The sequence below is a fragment of the Hyperolius riggenbachi genome, chromosome 7 (genome assembly GCF_040937935.1).
Source record: "Hyperolius riggenbachi isolate aHypRig1 chromosome 7, aHypRig1.pri, whole genome shotgun sequence".
NCBI lineage: Eukaryota > Metazoa > Chordata > Amphibia > Anura > Hyperoliidae > Hyperolius > Hyperolius riggenbachi.
This window is the reverse complement of record NC_090652.1, coordinates 180,472,451-180,491,748: the sequence shown is the minus strand read 5'-3', so window position 1 is coordinate 180,491,748 and position 19,298 is coordinate 180,472,451. Positions and strand designations below refer to the sequence as shown.

Genomic DNA, 19,298 nt, shown 5'->3' with positions numbered 1-19,298 from the left:
TGTCAATCTTATATTTCGTACTCACGGAAAATATCTGCCCATCACTGGTCATGTATAGGGACTTTGCTATTAACCACTAAATTCTGCGGCGATTGACTTTCATGTTAAATCCGAATGCTAAATGTTGACAGGAAAGTTTGCATTACAAATGGGCCAACAGCAGAAGTTCGCCAAGAACTGTTCTCCCGGCGAACACTTCTGCCTGTCACTACCTTTCCTCATTCATAAATGGGTTTTCTTTAAATCGCATGCTTCGCTCCTTTTTTATCTCAGTATACACATTTTTACCCTTCTATTAAGTATGCCCTCCAGCATTGTAATTCAATGGACACAAATTCACTAGTAAAATATATACATTGTGTCACAAATACTAACGCAAATTTTATTATATATTTAATATTTTTTAATTTTTTTTTCTTCCCTAGGGAGAATCTGGCCCTACAGGTCCAATGGGTTCCAACGGTCCTTCGGTAAGTAAATACATGCTTTAAAACACATAACTAAACCTCTGTGTGTAGTAATAATAAAAATAAAATTAAGCTGCTTTAGTAAAAATATGTGCGTGTGTGCACATGTGCACTTTCCTTACAAGTTTGTGTATTACAGTAATGTCATTGCGTGTGTGAAAATGTATGGGTGTCAATATGCTTGCAGCATTACAGTGTAAGCTTTCTTAAAGCGGTATAAAACTCTGACACAATATTATTCAATAAAAACCTGTGTTCCTACTTTTTAAATGTCATACGGTTATCATATTTGCTTTTGTGCATAAGTATTATTTATTTAGAAATTACAAGTTCCCGAAGTACATTTTTTTACTCTGAGACCTGACTTTGCATTTTATTTATAACTGGTTTTATTCATCTTGTATTGAAGGCTTTCTGAGTGTTTGTCTGTGTTCAGGAGAGTCTGCACAGTCAGAGAATGTGTCACATTCCTCACTTGATACAATTAAGTAAACACAAGATAACAACAACAATAACAATAATCTTTTTATAGCGCTTTTCTCCCTGGGGACTCAAAGCGCTGTAACCCTTTATTATGCAGTCTCAAAGGCTAGGGAAAATAGGTGAGTTTTTAGCCTTTTTTTAAAGTTGTCCAGAGAAGGAGCCTCTCGTACTGATTGTGGAAGTGAGTTCCATAGAGATAGGGCTGCATAGGAAAAGGCCCGAGCACCAAATGTTAAGTGTATCCTGGGAATAACCAGCTTCATCTTGTTGGTAGAGCGGAGGGTGCGTGGAGGGGCATAAAGTTCCAATAGATCCGCTATGTATTTGGGTCCCATATGGTTTAGAGCCTTGAATGTCAGCAGGCAGATCTTAAAATTGATTCTCCATTTTACTGGCAACCAGTGAAGAGTTTGCAGTACTGGGGTGATGTGTGAGCTGCGGGGGGCATTAGCTAGGAGTCTGGCTGCAGCATTCTGTACTAACTGTAAGGAGCGCAGAACCTTATCTGTAGATCCGATGAACAGGGCATTGCAGTAGTCTAGGCGGGAGGATACAGATGCATGAACCAGGGCAGGTAGGTCTTCAGCTGGGATAAGGTGTTTGATTTTCGCAATTTTTCTTAGATGGAAGAAGGAAGACTTGACAACAGCTGATACCTGCTGTCTGAGTTTTAGATTTCCATTCAGGATCACCCCAAGGTTTTGAGTCTTTATACTGTACAGTATCTCCCCCAATTGCTAGTTTGAGGTGGTGAGCGTTTTGAACTTTATCCATCATGTGTGGACCACCTACCACCAACACCTCTGTTTTGTCAGCGTTCAGCCTCAGCCAGCTGGTGTTCATCTTATTTTGTAAATCCACTAGACAAGCATTTATGGATTCTGATGGGTCTTGGGTGCCAGGCTTGAAGGACAGATACAGTTGTGTGTCATATGCATAACGATGGTATCCTAGGCCATAGTTCTGGATTATTTTGCCCAGTGGGAGCATGTAGACTGCAAAGAGTAATGGTGATAGTACAGAACCCTGTGGAACTCCATAGGCAAGTGGCACTGGATTAGAGTAGTGTGTGCCCAGACATACTTGCTGTGTCCTGCCAGATAGGAAGGTCTGAAACCAGCTAAGAACAGTATCCCTTAGGCCACAGTAATTCTTCAGTTGCTGGATTAGTATTTCATGATCCACAGCATCAAATGCTGCAGACAAGTCAAGAAGAATCAGAATTGAGCAATAACCCTTGTCCCTTGCAGTAAGTAGATAAGTAGATAACATTATCTCCAGTTTGGATGTGTCCAGCTTTCTCTGCACTGAGCTTATATGTCCTGTGATTAACTAATTGAATGCTGTTCTAGTAAAAAAAAAATGGTGGTAGTATATAATATGCTGTAAATAACCGTTTTGAGCAAAGAAGAAATGCTGGGTCTCATTCCACTTTAAGGTAAATGTGTTCATTCATTTATGAGCATTTATATATTTTGTGTGCAAAATGGGGGCTCTGGCTTCTGGATAATTTGTTGTGTTAGTATACACAGTAAAGCAGTGGTTCTCAATTTTTTTTCTGGGTGAGGGCACCCTTGATAGAGCTGAAATATGTTCAAGACACCCCTACTTCTAAAATGCTGTTAGAGCAGTGACACCCCCCCTCCCCCCCCCCCACACACACACCTGGTAGCTAGTGGTGACAATTCAAGTAGCCAGCAACACCCCTAACCCAATTAGACAGCATCTCCCTCCCTCCTCTCAGGTCCTCCTCCTGCAGTGTGTGTGGCAGGACAATGTGTGCGCTACCTCAACCCCCCGCCCTGCAGCATTACAAAGGAAGTTTGTAACAGGCAGCACACTCGCCTCCTCTGAGTTCCAGACGCTGCACGGCACTCTCTCCTCTGTAGTGTCACAGCTCTGCACTTGCTACTACTCAGTTTGGACTCTAGTACGCAATACGGGAAGCAGCAATATTGCAGAGAAGACAGACGGAACTTCCAGTTCCTGGAGCCTGGAGGAGGTGAGTGTATGCTGCCTGTCACCCACTGTCTCCGTAAGCTGCAGTGGGTGGCACTACTATACTAGGGAGGAGGAAGGTCTTTGAGGCCACATCTGGCTATTATACTAGGGTGAGAGGTAGGTGGAAGCTTATCTGGCTACTATGCTAGGGGTGGAAGGGGTCATTTGGGACACATCTGGATACTACATTGGGGGGTAGAAAGGGGAACACATCTAGCTTATATACTGGTTGGAGGAGGATGTAACTGTCCTCGGATCCTTGAAAGACTTTAAGAACATACCGCTTGTACAAAAATAATTTTCTTTATTGGCTGCATCTTTAGGGTAGGGAATAAGGAACAAAGATGATTACAGTTTTAGCGATCTAAGCAATTTTGGTGGTGTTGTATAGCATTGTTAACATAGTGAGCAATATTGACCTTGTGAGTGGTAGAACTAGGGGCAAGCATACAAAACGAGTATTCAATGTAAACTCTAACATATAACTCCTAAAACTGTCATTAGCAGAATTAACCTCCTGTGAACAGGCAGCCTAACCCCCAGAGTATTTTTACTTGAAACGGGGGGAGACAAACATTTAGATACCCAGGTGGCGGTATCCCCAGTATAGATAGCTAGGCATGGGTGTCCCCAGTATAGATAGGTGTCCCCCGTATAGCCGGCAGCCATTACTCACCTCCCAAGCTCCAGCAATGAGCAGCTCTAGACCCCCCCCCCCTCCGCTCTGTCCGGCATCCCTGATCGCATCTGCCGCTAAGTTCCAGGTTCTGGCTTGATGGCATCATCAAACCGGAACCCAACATTAGAGGCAGAGCGAGCAGGGATGCCGGGAAGAGTTGAGGGGATTGACGATCACCAGGGGGAATGTCAGGAATGGGAGTCCCAGTCCTCTTCTTCCCCTCCTACCGCCGTTGCTTACGGTGATCAATACGATTGGCCAGCGATAGTAGTGATCAGGAGCCAATCGTCATGGCTCCTGAACAGTGAGGGGAGATGTCAGCTTTCAGATGACAGCTTAATCTCCCCTTGATAGAACTCGCCTTTTTAGCTCCACCCTCAAATTCCCAAGTTGCCCATGTGTGTGAACAGTCAGAGAATGCAGGATTTTACAGTCCAATCAGATACTTTTTTACAGGATGACATACATGTTTGGCTAGTTTGTCATTACACAATAGCAGTGCTTTCTACTTTAACAAAATGGTGTCCATTTTAGTATGTTTGGCTACCTGACTAGTTTGTCATTGTACTTATATACACATTAGCAAAGACTCATAGAAACAATGAGTTCTAGCTTACATAAGTGATCGCAAGATCAATAGGTATCGCTTTTAACAAGTAGCAAACATTTACCAGACTTGATCAACAATAGTGGAGGACTTTTCACAATGCACACTGTGAAGGACAAGAAATTCCTATTGTCTCTGAAGGTAAAACATTTGTTCTTATAACAGGTAATATAATTAATAGAAAAAGACTGGTCCCTAATGAATCAATATAAAATAATAATAAGAATAGAATAATTTATATTACTCACACCCCTCTCAGGAGTCAGGACTGCAAGATTGCGGCGGGAGCGGGAAAAGCAGGTGGCGTAAAACTACGCCGCATCAGGCTTAGGAAGCTACAAGTGTGGTGTAGGATTTACTATGGGTGGTCTCCTGGAGGTTAATCATTATACATAAACAAAGATAGCTCACCTATTTTATTTATTTTATATCTTAAAAAAGCCTGAGACCATGATCGGTCCCACGCCATCTTCCCAGGCCACCTGGATCCTCCACTAGGCGGACCGGTAATTCCAGGGCCGGGCCAAGGTTGAGGCGAGAGAGGCTGCAGTCTCAGGGCGCAGAGTAGGAGGGGGACACACAGTTCACTCAGCTATCATTCCCCTATTGTGTTTGAAGCATAGAGAAATAAGAAAAGGGGATACATGGCAGTAACTGCAAGCCAGACAATTAGAGATTAAGGTGCTGGAGGGTTGGGGGCCCAGGGAACCTCTTAGTCTAATAGCAATCAGTGTGTGACGGCTAGGTGCTCGAGGAACTTGTCCTGCCTCTGGGTAATTCCTCCAGTCAGGGGAGAACTGCGCATGTGCGGCCCAGCTGCGCGTCTGTGCTCCATCGTACTCCCATCGTTGGGAATGCAATAGGGGAGGGCGGTGCAGCCAGACTTTGCATGCAACGACTGGACCCAACTGGCAGATTTACCGGGCCACCTAGGGGAGTATCCAGGCAAGGGACCGATCAGCCTGAAGGGGGCTGGAGGAAACCCTAAGTGTGAATCATTTATTTATTTATTTTCATCAGCTCAGGTACACTATAAAGGACACCTGAAGTGAGAGGGCTATGGAGGCTGCCATATTTATTTCATTTTAACCACTTTACCCCAAAGGCGTTTTTACCTTAAAGGCCCATACACACGTCGGATTTTAGCGAACGACCCGTCGTTTGAACGTTCCGTCGTTTGCACGTTTCCGCGTAAAATCCAACGTGTGTACAGACTATCGTTCGGGTGATAAGACTGGTTACCAACGATTCGCCGGGCGGATCGCTGGTAACCAGTCTTATCACCCAAACGATAGTCTGTACACACGTCGGATTTTACGTGGAAACGTCCAAACGACGGAACGTTCAAACGACGGGTCGTTCGCTAAAATCCGACGTGTGTATGGGCCTTAACGGACAAGAGCGATTTTCATCTTTTAGTGCTCATCCCCTTTTATTTGCCAATAGCTTAATTACTACTAATCACAATGAAATGATCTATATCTTTTTTTCACCACCAATTAGACTTTTTTGGTTGAAATTTGTTTTCAGTAATTAATTTATTGTCTGTGCATTTTAAATGGAAAAACAAGGAAAAAATGAAAAAAATACACCATTTCTCCAATTTCATCCCCTATAGTTTTAATATAAACACTGCTACTGTACATAAAACCCTAAAAAAGACTATTTGTCCTGGTTATCACAACATTTTAATTATGTACCTAGTAGTATGGTGACAATATAGTATTTGGAAATAAAGGTGTATTTTTTCTTTGGTGTTTTTTTCCCCCCCCACTATTTTCACATGAACGTGCTCAGGAATGCACGTGCACACGTGGGAGTAGTGTTGGGCGAACAGTGTTCGCCACTGTTCGGGTTCTGCAGAACATCACCCTGTTCGGGTGATGTTCGAGTTCGGCCGAACACCTGACGGTGTTCGGCCAAACCGTTCGGCCACGTGGCCGAACTAAGAGCGCATGGCCGAACGTTCCCCGAACGTTCGGCTAGCGCTGTGATTGGCCGAACGGGTCACGTGGTTCGGGCCCGAACGCGCTCTGATTGGCCGAACGGTCACGTGGTTCGGGTAAATAAATACCCGAACCACGTCATATCTCCGCCATTTGTCTGTGGGTTTAGCTTTGGGTAGGCAGGCAGGGTAGTTCGCTCTCCAGCCACGCTAGCCAGGGTCCCCCCCAGTCATTGTGTGTCGCTGCTGGGAACAGTAGTACACCGCTCGCTCAGCCACACTATATATAGCATTGTTTACTGCCACTGTGTACCTCGCTCAGCCACGCTATATATATAGCATTGTGTTTTCTGACACTCTGTGTACACGGCTTAGGCTAGTCTGACTAATATAGCATTGTGTGTACTGCCACTGTGCACCTCGCTCAGCCACGCTATATATAGCATTGTGTGTACTGCCACTGTGCACCTCGCTCAGCCACGCTATATATAGCATTGTGTGTACTGCCACTGTGCACCTCGCTCAGCCACGCTATATATAGCATTGTGTGTACTGCCACTGTGCACCTCGCTCAGCCACGCTATATATAGCATTGTGTGTACTGCCACTGTGCACCTCGTTCAGCCACGCTATATATAGCATTGTGTGTACTGCCACTGTGCACCTCGCTCAGCCACGCTATATATAGCATTGTGTGTACTGCCACTGTGCACCTCGCTCAGCCACGCTATATATATAGCATTGTGTTTTCTGACACTCTGTGTACACGGCTTAGGCTAGCCTGACTAATATAGCATTGTGTGTACTGCCACTGTGCACCTCGCTCAGCCACGCTATATATAGCATTGTGTGTACTGCCACTGTGCACCTCGCTCAGCCACGCTATATATAGCATTGTGTGTACTGCCACTGTGCACCTCGCTCAGCCACGCTATATATATAGCATTGTGTTTTCTGACACTCTGTGTACACGGCTTAGGCTAGCCTGACTAATATAGCATTGTGTGTACTGCCACTGTGCACCTCGCTCAGCCACGCTATATATAGCATTGTGTGTACTGCCACTGTGCACCTCGCTCAGCCACGCTATATATAGCATTGTGTGTACTGCCACTGTGCACCTCGCTCAGCCACGCTATATATAGCATTGTGTTTTCTGACACTCTGTGTACACCGCTCAGCCAGACTATATACCATTGTTTACTGACACTCTGTGTACACCGCTCAGCCAGACTATATACCATTGTTTACTGACACTCTGTGTACACCGCTCAGCCAGACTATATACCATTGTTTACTGACACTCTGTGTACACCGCTCAGCCAGACTATATACCATTGTTTACTGACACTCTGTGTACACCGCTCAGCCAGACTATATACCATTGTTTACTGACACTCTGTGTACACCTCTCAGCCAGACTATATTGCATTGTTTACTGACACTCTCTGTACACCGCTCAGCCAGACTATATACCATTGTTTACTGACACTCTGTGTACACCGCTCAGCCAGACTATATACCATTGTTTACTGACACTCTGTGTACACCGCTCAGCCAGACTATATACCATTGTTTACTGACACTCTGTGTACACCGCTCAGCCAGACTATATACCATTGTTTACTGACACTCTGTGTACACCGCTCAGCCAGACTATATACCATTGTTTACTGACACTCTGTGTACACCGCTCAGCCAGACTATATACCATTGTTTACTGACACTCTGTGTACACTGCTCAGCCAGACTATATACCATTGTTTACTGCCACTCTGATTCTGCTGGGAACAGTAGTACACCGCTCGCTCAGCCAGACTATATGGCATTGTGTTTACTGCCACTCTGTGTACACCGCTCAGCCACACTATATAGCATTGCGTACTCTGCCAGTCAGTGTGTATATTGCTGGGATCAGTAATACTCCACTCACCGTCAACCACTATATGAGCTCAACATGAGTTCCCCAGAGACCTCCGCTGTGAGCAGCACTCCCAACAACAGCAACAGCCAACGCCCCACGCAAGCTATAACATCCACCCCAGCAGCCAGTGGTCAGCAGCAGCCCTCCCCGGAGGAGAACGTTGTGTCCATCGGTCCGGCGCCAGAGCGATTAATGAGGGCTGCCATTGAGGAGATGATGGGGCCTGATGTGGAGGAGGAGGTCTGGCTCAGGCCAGCATCCCAAGTTAATGTTGAGGACGATGAGGGGTCTGTGTCTGGGGATGTTGGGGTGGCAGAGGTGGTGGGTGGTTCAGACTCAGGAGAAGAGTTGTATGATGAGGATGATGATCGGGACCATCTGTATGTGCCTCAGAGTCTGACCCCGGAAAACATGTTGTATCGTGTGTTTAGGTACTAAAATCTGCGTTCCCTCCCAGTAGTGTTGGGCGAACAGTGTTTGCCACTGTTCGGGTTCTGCAGAACATCACCCTGTTCGGGGTGACTATATAGCAGACTATATAGCATTGTGTTTAATGCCACTCTGTGTACACGGCTCAGCCACACTATATAGCATTGTGTTTACTTCCACTCTGTGTCTGCTGGGAACAGTAGTACACCGCTCACCCGCCACTGTATAGCATTGTGCTCTGTGTCGCTGCTGACAAAAGTGGTACACCGCTCACCCACCACTGTATAGCATTTCTGTACTGCCACTGTACTGCTGCCAGTCAGCGTGTACTTTAAGGATAAGTGAAATGAGGAAGAAATCCGGTGAAAGAGGGAGGGGCAAGGGAAGAGGTGTTTCCCCTGACGGTTCACGTACAGGCCACAGGGGAGCACCCAAGAAAACCCACTCAATACCGCCCATGTTGTCCAGGACAACAACCCTCACAGATCCAAAAGAACAGGACCAGATAATTACTTGGATGACCTCTCAAGCGTCCAGCAGTGGGTTAAGCAGCACTAGCACATCACGCACGAGGTCCGAGTCCTCAGCCAGTTACAAGGAGCCAGTGGGCACAAAGCTGACACAACCGGCAGCGACACCACGCACACAACTGCCAGATAACCAGACGACGTTGGAGTGAGCTGCGCAGAGGTTGTTCTGGGGAGCTCTACTCCACGGCGGCGGCCCCCCACAATGACATATGACGAGTTTGAGGAGATGGAAGAGGAGGGTATGGACAATGTGGACATAGACCCAGATTTTGTTTGTGAACGAGAACATCGCCGTCGTAGCAGCAGCACAGATGAGTCTGTTGAGGAACCCACTGCTGCACGAGTTCGCCTTGTGCCACAAGGTAGGCGGCGCGCAATTTCAGGCACCGCAAGCATGGTTCAAGTGAGAGGCAAAAGAGGCGCAAACAGAAATCGCCAGCAAGGCAGGTGCTCCAAAGTCTGGGCTTTCTTTGAAGACTGCACTGAGGATGTTACCATGGCGATTTGCAAGGTGTGCAAGACCCGCCTGAGCAGGGGGAAAAGTATTAACAACCTCTCCACCACCAGCATGAGCCGCCACATTCTATCCAAACATCCCACACTGTGGGCAAACGCGGCAGGACAGGGTACCACCAGCAACACTGCCTCCCTTGGGTTCACCAGACTCACCACCAGACCCGCCTCAGCAGCAGCAGTAGTCCAGCCATTGCGTGGTTCACAACATTCACAAACATCAGACGATGCTGACACTGTCACTTTCCGGACTAGTGCTCTTGAGGTCTCCCAGTGTTCATCAAACACAACAACCAACAGCCCTTCGGTGTGCAGCCCTACGGTTGAGTTGTCGGTCTCTGAGATGTTTGAGCGCAAGAGGAAATTGCCAGCAAATGACCCCCGGGCCGTGGCAGTAACAGCCAGCCAGCATAGCCAAGGTTCTGGCCTGCGAAATGCTGCCATATCGAGTGGTGGAGACAAACAGCTTCAAGGGCATGATGTCAGTGGCCATCCCACGTTACGTGGTTCCCAGCCGCTACCACTTTGCGCGCTCTGCAGTGCCTGAGTTGCATGAGCACGTGGTCAGCTAAATAACCCGAAGCTTGAAGAATGCCGTTGCCTGCAAGGTTCACCTCACCACTGACACCTGGACGAGTGCGTTCGGCCAGGGTCGATACATCTCCCTTACCGCGCACTGGGTGAACCTTGTGGAGCCTGGCAGCGATTCCTCACCTGCTACGGCGCGGGTGTTGCCCACGCCGCAAACAGCTGCACCGCCGTCCCTCCCACTGGATAACAACAGCAGCACCTACCTCTCTGACTCCTTCTCCTCCAACGCATCTCAAAGCTGTACCTCATCCGGAAACGCTAACCCAGCACCAGCAGCAGTAGGATCGTGGAAGCAGTGCAGCACAGCTGTTGGCATGCGTCAGCAAGCGTTGCTGAAGCTGATCTGCCTTGGGGATAAGCAGAACACAGGGGAGGAAATTTGGAGGGGAATAAAGGAACAGACAGATTTGTGGCTGGCACCGCTGGACCTGAAACCGGGCATGAAGCTAGACACCTGGCACGAACTGGCAATGTACGCAATAGAGGTGCTGGCTTGCCCGGCAGCCAGCGTTATGTCGGAACGCTGTTTCAGTGCTGCCGGAGGCATCGTCACAGATCGGCGTATCCGCCTCTCCACAGAAAATGCAGACCGTCTGACTCAAATTAAAATGAATCAATCCTGGATTGGAAACGACTACGCAACACTCCAGGACCCCAACCAAGTAACATGACCAATGAACATCTGGGATGGTTTAGCGTTTCCGGTCCCTGTTTATTGAACCTCTCATCTGTATTACATTTATGACTGCATGGCGGTACAAAGCATGCTATCCGCACGCTTCTTGTCCTCATGCAAGGCCTGGGTTGTTGTGTCTCACAAAGCGTGGCCTTCTCCTCCTGCGCCTCCTCCTGTTCCATCACGTGTGCTGCTGCTGCTGGGTTAGCGTTGCCGGTCCCTGTTTATAGAACCTCTTATCTTTATTACATTTATGACTGCATGCATGGCGGTAAAAAGCATGCTATCCGCACGCTTTTTGTCCTCATGCAAGGCCTGGGTTGTTGTGTCTCACAAAGCGTGGCCTTCTCCTCCTGCGCCTCCTCCTGTTCCATCACGTGTGCTGCTGCTGCTGCTGCTGGGTTAGCGTTGCCGGTCCTTGTTTATGGAACCTCTTATCTTTATTACATTTATGACTGCATGGCGGTACAAAGCATGCTATCCGCACGCTTCTTGCCCTCATGCAAGGCCGGGGTTGTTGTGTCTCACAAAGCGTGGCCTTCTCCTCCTGCGCCTCCTCCTGTTCCATCACGTGTGCTGCTGCTGGGTTAGCGTTACCGGTCCCTTTTCCTGGAACCTCTTATATGTATTACATTTATGACTGCATGCCGACAAAAAACATGTTACCTGTGCAAAGAAAACAGACATTTCCCGCATTTAAAAGACAGTTTTCCCTTTGAAACTTTAAAATCGATTTTCTCAAAAACTATAAGCTCTTTTTGCTAATTTTTTTTTTCCTCTTGTACCCACTCCCAAGGTGCACATACCCTGTAAATTTGGGGTATGTAGCATGTAAGGAGGCTTTACAAACCACAAAAGTTCGGGTCCCCATTGACTTCCATTATGTTCGGAGTTCGGGTCGAACACCCGAACATCGCGGCCATGTTCGGCCTGTTCGGCCCGAACCCGAACATCTAGATGTTCGCCCAACACTACGTGGGAGCAGCACTGTCTGACTTATAAAAACATCCTGGAGCCATTAAGAGGCTCTAGCAGGACATTTTTATAAGTCAGCTTTTCATTAAGTGGTTAAACAATACCAGTTGCCTGGCTATCTTGCTGATCCTCTGCCTCTAATATTTTTAGCCAGTGCTGCTCGGATACCCCTTTTCAAAATCAGGATTGGATCCGGATACCCAGATATCCGATCCAGGTCGGATATCCGAGTTCAAAATTTTCCAATCCGAATTCAATATGCGACCTCAGTATCCGGGGTATCTGGCCGGATTCGGATATCTGTATAGAAAAACCGGAAGTGGCCTTTAAATTGCTTTAAAAAGGGTTTTTAGGGCAAATGAGCCATGTATCATCATTATTTTGTAAAGGGGAACACTAATTGATGATGTGGGGACTTAAAATCCCCCCCCCCCCCAAAAAAAAAGGCTGTCAATTAACATTAGGCCTAGGTTCCAGACAGCGGTCGTGCAGCCCACATTGTGTCCAGAGTCCAACCGCACAACTGGGACATGACCGTTTTCAGCCAAGACACCTTCAAAAAATTATGCAGCAATTTTGTTTTGGGTTAAATATAGGTGGTATCAGTGGCCTGTGGCACCCTGGCCTGGCGGTGGGAGCTGCACAGCAGCAGGAGCAGGGCAATGCAGCAGCAGCAGGTGTAACGTGTGCCAGGAGCATGCCGGATGTAGCACTTGGCAAGTGGCACGTGTCACATGGCACTTGCCAAGTGTCGCGTGGCACTTGCCAAGTGTCACGTGGCACGCGACACTTGTGGCAAGTGACTTGCCACGTGACAAGTGCCACGTGACACTTGGCAAGTGCCGAGTGACAGTCAGACAGCAGAGGAGAAGACACTAGTGCACACTAACTTTCACAGTGGCATTGCTCACAGTACAGCAGTTCTGTAGAAAGCTAACACAGTGGTACTACTACTCTAACAACTACTAGCACTGACTGCTGTACTACAGTACTAACTACACAATAACACAGTAATCCTATCCCCTAATCCGTAACCTAACCTATACCTAAGGCTAATAGCTGGCCAGCAGGGAGCAGCTGGCCTGGCCTGTGCACAGCACACACACAGACACATAGCAGCTGCCTGCAGCACACACTGACTGTCACACAAATGACATCAAGCTAATTAATGATTTAACAATAGTGTAGTGATAGTGAAGGGGTTAATCACTGAACAGCTTATCACTGTGTACAGCCCTTACTAGGCTAGCAGCACTGGAGCACACACTCTAACTGTCACGCTATGACATCAATCAAGCTTATTAACGATTTAACAATAGTGTAATGATAGTAGTGAAGGGGTTAATCACTGAACAGCTTTAGGTTTATAACTGTGTACAGCCCTTGCTGCTAGGCCACCAGCACTGGAGCATGTCTCTCAGTGAGCATTCAGCAAGACGATATGTCTCATCATGACAGCCCTCCTTATTATACAGGGGGGCTGGACAGTGTTCCTTTCTGTGATTGGGTGCCAGGGCTTAGGCTGGGAGCCCTCTGATTGGCTCAATGAGGTCAGGTGGATCTGGCCAGGGTTCCCCTCTGTGATTGGTTGCTAGGGTTTCGGCTGGGAGCCCTCTGATTGGCTCCAGGACGTCATCTCCTTAGTTACAGTATTTTGCATCCGGATACCCGCAATATCCGCGGATATCTGAGTTATGCGGCCAAATATCCGCAGATAGCTATCTGGATTTTGGCCCAGGTATCCGAGAATCCGAATCCGGTCGGATAGCTGAAAAAAGTTCGGATATCCGGGTTACCCGGATATCCGGAATCCGGATGAGCAGCCCTGCTTTTAACCATAGACCCTGAACCCCATGTTTCTTTCTTGTGAAATTCAGACACTACTGCAGCCAAATAGATCAGCAGGACTGCCAGGCAACTGGTACTGTTTAAAAGGAAATAAAAAAGACAAGGAACAAGACAAGGTTTTGGCATAATCAATATCCGCAAGACTATTATGCTTCCACTCCCAGTAAGAGATGAGGTGTAGAGATGTCGCGAACCTCCGATTTTCGGTTCACGAACTTTCGCGGAAGGTTCAGTTCGCGCGAACTGCAATAGACTTCAATGGGGAGGCGAACTTAAAAATTTAGAAAAATTTCTGCTGGCTAGACAAATGATAGAAAAGATGTTTTAAGGGGTCTAATACCTGGAGGAAGACATGGTTGGGTGAATTACACATCAAAAGTCCCAGAAAAAAATCTGGCTTTAACACAAAGCAGTGTTTTAAGGTTAGAAATCTCATTAAATGTTCAATTGCAGGCCTACACTGCTTTACAACATCAGGCAGTGTATTTCTTTCCCTCTTTCCCTCCTTCCTCCTTCCAGAGGGAGGAGGGTCTTGTCTTCCAGGGAATTGTAGCATTTCAAAAGCCAGCTTTCATACCTTGGCCAGGAATTTGAACCCAGGTCTGAGTGCTATAGGTCTGAGTGGTATAGTGTTCTGAGTGGTATAGTGGTAGGTAGCTCTCTTCACCACTATACCACCAACACTACATGCTGAAGCCAGCCTAGCATGTTCCATTATGATATATCCAAGAGAAAAATGAGCTTGCTTAAGGATTTGTAGTATGTCAAAAGCCAACTCACATTGGCCAGGAATAGAACCCAGGCCTACCGCTCTGTAGGCTGCTATCCTAACCATTATACCACCAACACAACACACTACAATGCTACATGCTGAAGCCAGCCTAGCATGTACCATTATGATATATCTAAGAGAAAAATGAGCTCTCTCTCTCTCTCTCTCTAGGACTTGATGCTATTGAAGTGAATTTTCAGCTTAAAGACCTGGGTTAGACCTGGGTTAGATTCCCAGCCAATGCATGTAAGCTGGCTTTTGAAATCCTACATTTCACTAAGCAAGCTCATTTTTCTCTTGGATATATCACAATGGTACATGCTAGGCTGGCTTCAGCATGTAGCATTGTAGTGTGTTGTGTTGGTGGTAAAAGGGTTAGGATAGCAGCCTACAGAGCAGTAGGCCTGGGTTCTATTCCTGGCCAATGTGAGTTTGCTTTTGACATACTACAAATATTTAAGCAAGCTAATTTTTCTCTTGGATATATCATAATGGTACATGCTAGGCTGGCTTCAGCATGTGGTGGTATAGTGGTGAAGAGCGCTAACTACCAAGCACTCAGACCTGGGTTCAATTCCCGGCCAAGGTATGTAAGCTGGCTTTTGAAATCCTACAAATACCTGGAAGACAAGACCCTCCGGAGGAGGGAGCGATATAAGGAATAACAATCAGCTAGGAACAAGCCTACAAGAGCCTAACTAAGCTTTCCCTAGCAGAGTCTGCCAGCAGCTGTCCCTTAACTAATTACTGTAGGCAAACGAGTGAGTAAAACGGCAGGAGAACCTTGCCTTTTATAAGGGGGGGGGTGGGGCTCCAGAAGTGAGTGTAGTCTGATAGGCGACAATGTGCCTGCTGACTGCGATGTAGAGGGTCAAAGTTGTGCTCAATGAAGCATTATGGGGGAGAATCGAACGTCCACAAAAGTTCGCCTTCGCCGGCGAACGCGAACCACCTAAAGTTCGCCTGGAACCATTCGCGGGCGAACCGTTTGGGCCATCTCTAATGAGGTGTCGCTATGATCATCCACAGAAGAGTTAATTTTTGGTGGATAAGGTCATCAGAGATCCAGATGGTAGGTGTCTTATTTTGACTGGGTCCACAAATGGTCTACAACTTTTGCTGGTCTCTATCTCTGTGCCCTTTGAGGGTTTAGGCCCATTTCTTTCCAAATTCCTAACCAAAATACAGTATCTGTTCATAAAAACCTGCGTAGTTCAAGGCCACCTCCCAGATGCTTTATGCAGTTTGTACATGACTCGGGGACATGGTATGTCTGGAGAGATCTTTGCCCAGGGGAGAGGGGGCACACCCTTTACTCACACTCCCATGACTCATATGAGTGAATAGTTCATGTTTTTATGGATGGTGCTTTGCTTAGTGATGTCATGAAGGTGGATCATTCCGCAATTTCATGCGGATTATGCTGAGGTTCATGTTGCAGTGTCCATGGCAGGTATGAAAACTAAGAGGTTGAATGAATCCATGTTGGTGGGTCCAGAGGTCAAAGCAGGAGGATCAGCCATATTATGCCAGGGAAAAAAAACCACAGATATAAGTAGATAAATACTTGCTCTATTTACGTAACAGATGTATTGTACTGTCCACATTTTGATTTCAGTTAATTTTATATAGTAAATAAAGAGAATTCTGTTAGTCTGGATCCACACTATAAGCGCTTTTCTTTTCTGAGCGCTTGCTGAGTGCTTGTGATTGCTGAGCACTTTCTGAGCATTGAGAGCAATCACAAGCACTCAGCAATAGAGATGGCCCGAACCGTTTGCCGGGCGAATCTCTCTGGGCCTTGTACTACTTGACCCGGAGTAGTACGGCTGCGCTGGCCCGGCGGTGCGCGTCCTATATCGCGCTCCTGTTGCCTGGCACTCTCTGCGCATGAGCATGACGTGACGCACATGCGCAGAAAGTGTCTGGCAACAGGAGCGCGATCAAGGACGCGCACTGCCGGGCCAGCGCAGGCGTACTACTCCGGGTCATAGCGACCCGGAAGTAGTGCAAGGCCCAGAGATTCTGTGATGTTCGCAACATCTCTACTCATCAAGCGATCAGAAAAGTGCTTATAGTGTGGATCCAGCCTAACTGGCAGTCTCCATTTCTTTTTCCAACAGTCTGAGGCTAAATCCCTGATGTAATTTCTTCCCTTAGTTCTCCTTCAAAGTGCTGAGTCATTCTGGCTTGCATTTAAACCACATGTGAGCACAGGATCATATTTCAGCTAAACCTGTCACACTGCTGTGTGCTCAGCCCAATCAATGAGAAGCAGAAATGTTGGCATGGGCGAACACACATTGGGCAAAATGGGGCACCTGCCCCTCTGGCCGCCAGCTGCCCCCCTCCATCTCTGCTGCCTAGTTACAGCAGGCAGCCCAGCATCAGACCTCCGATAAGCCGGCGACCAGTGAGTGCAGACGCTAGGACCTCGTGGACAACACACTGATATGCGGAAGTGACATCACTTCCGCATACACAGTGTGGTGTCCACGGAGTACCGTGCACCTGCTCTCACTGGTCATCGGCTGATTCTGAGGTCTGACATTCACGCTGGGCTGGCTGCTGGAACTACCGTCACTACCTGTCACTACCTACACTGGGAGTCGCTGCCCCTACATACATTGGGGGGCACCTGTCACTACGTAAACTGGAGGGCTCCTGTCACTACCTAAACTTGGGGTCCCTGTCACTACATACACTGGGGGGTACCTGTCACTACCTAAACTAGGGGGCACCCACCCTTTGATCCTACATTTAAATAATTTAACCTCCTGGGCGATAATCCTGAGCTGAGCTCGGGGTATGTCGCGCAGGAGGAGTTCTCAGGCCCTGGTGGGCCGATTTGCTAATTTTTTTTTGTTACACGCAGCTAGCACTTTGCTAGCTGTGTGTAACTTCCGATCGCCGCCGATCCGCCGCTACTCGCCGTGCCGCGCAGCCCCCCCCCCCTCCCCGACCCCTTGTGCAGCCTGGCCAATCAGTGCCAGGCAGCGCTAAGGGGTGGATCGGGGCTCCCTCTGACGTCACGAAGTCCATGACGTCGGTGAAGTCATCCCGCCCGGTCGCCATGGCGACCGGGGAAGCCCAGCAGGAAATCCCGTTCTGAACGGGATTTCCTGCTTACTCTGATCGCCGAAGGCGATCGGAGTGGGTGGGGGGATGCCGCTGTGCAGCGGCTATCATGTAGCGAGCCCAGGGCTCGCTACAGGATTTAAAAAATAAAAAATTTAAAAAAAAGTGCTGCGCCCCCTCCTGGGCGATATAATTATATCGCCCAGAGGGTTAAAAAGAATCGTTCTATTTTAGCAGCAATATTAATTGTCCCCCTGGGTATGAGTTTTGTGCCTTAACTGGTGGTATGCAGGATCTACATATATATATTGCATTAGGTACACACGGAGAACAACAGTATAATATTCAGTGCTCACATAGACTAGTACACTGGAATATTATCATTAGTGTGTTAGAAATTAATGTGTTAGTGTTTTATAAAAAAAATTCTCAAGAGACAACAAAATGTAATCGTTACACAAACTACAGCATGTGTTATCAGTAGTTAGCTTTGTAGGCACTGGCAAACTGTCGGCAGAACGGCCGCCCTGTGGGCAGGTCTGATGACCCGTCATTTACAGGAATCCATCGTGTATACGCGCCTTAAGGCGCATACAGATAAAGCATATGAGATAGCAGGCAACTTGCTGTTTCATCAGGACTTCTCAAAGTAGCAATTTCGTCTGTAGTGTAAAGTTTTCCACCTCCCTAGCAGTTCACCTGCTCCTCTACCACTTAAAGAGACACTGAAGCGAAAAAAAAATGATGATATTATGATTTGTATGTGTAGCACAGCTAAGAAATAAAACATTAAGATCAGATACGGGGCAGTTTCTAGGCTAAATTTCACCCAGTTCGAGAGTCAAAAAATATGCCCCCCCTCCCCTCCCCCCTCTTACTTCCCCAAAATCAGAGCTGCTAAGTGAAATCATGTCAAAAGGCTTCTTGAAACCAACTCACCATTTTTTTTTTTACTTATGCTTAACACAAGGTTTATTGAGAGAAATGTTGCAATCCCACTGGCCTGACCCCACAACCCCCCTCCCAGTACATGGGACAGCACGGTGGCATAGTGGTTAGCGCTCTCGCCTTGCAACGCTGGGTTCCCGGTTCGAATCCCAGCCAGGTCAACATCTGCAAGGAGTTTGTATGTTCTCTCCGTGTCTGCGTGGGTTTCCTCCGGGCACTACGGTTTCCTCCCACATACCAAAAACATACAGATAAGTTATTTGGCTTCACTCTAAAAAATTGGCCCTAGTTTATGATACATACACTACACTGTACATACATAGACATAGGACTATATTAGGGATTAGATTGTGAGCTCCTCTGAGGGACAGTTAATGACAAGACTATATTCTCTGTACAGCGCTGCGTAATATGTCAGCTCTATATAAATCCTAAATAATAATGATGCTGCAATCCCACTGGCCTGACCCCACAGCCCCCCTCCCAGTGCATGTTGCAATCCCACTGGCCTGACCCCACAACCCCCCCCCTCCCCCCCAGTACATGTTGCAATCACACTGGCCTGACCCCACAGCCACCCCCTTAGATAACTTAACAGTCCAGCCAGGGAGTCACAGTCAAAATCAGACCATGGTGGTATGGTGGTCTGACCACCAGCCCAGGGCAAAAAGAGCGCCACCCTCCCCCAACAGCCACGTCAGAAAGAGAGAGGCAGTGCAGTACATAGACTGCCTGCCTACTTACCATGATGTTGTCCACCATCATGGCAGGTGGAATTGGATTCTGGTCCTGGAAGAAGGCGCCAGGATCGGTGGGGGTCCGGGCGGGGGAC

At 47.5% G+C, this 19,298-nt stretch overlaps 1 protein-coding gene across 1 annotated transcript in view; it reads left to right on the top strand.

Annotated features, from left to right (window-relative positions):
• COL5A2 (collagen type V alpha 2 chain) overlaps nt 1-19,298 on the top strand; it is a 1,703,177-nt gene that overhangs the window by 773,384 nt on the left and 910,495 nt on the right. The window contains exon 13 of the mRNA XM_068247348.1: nt 426-470. Coding sequence (XP_068103449.1) covers nt 426-470 — 45 coding nt within the window. The remainder of the gene's footprint in view (nt 1-425; nt 471-19,298) is intronic.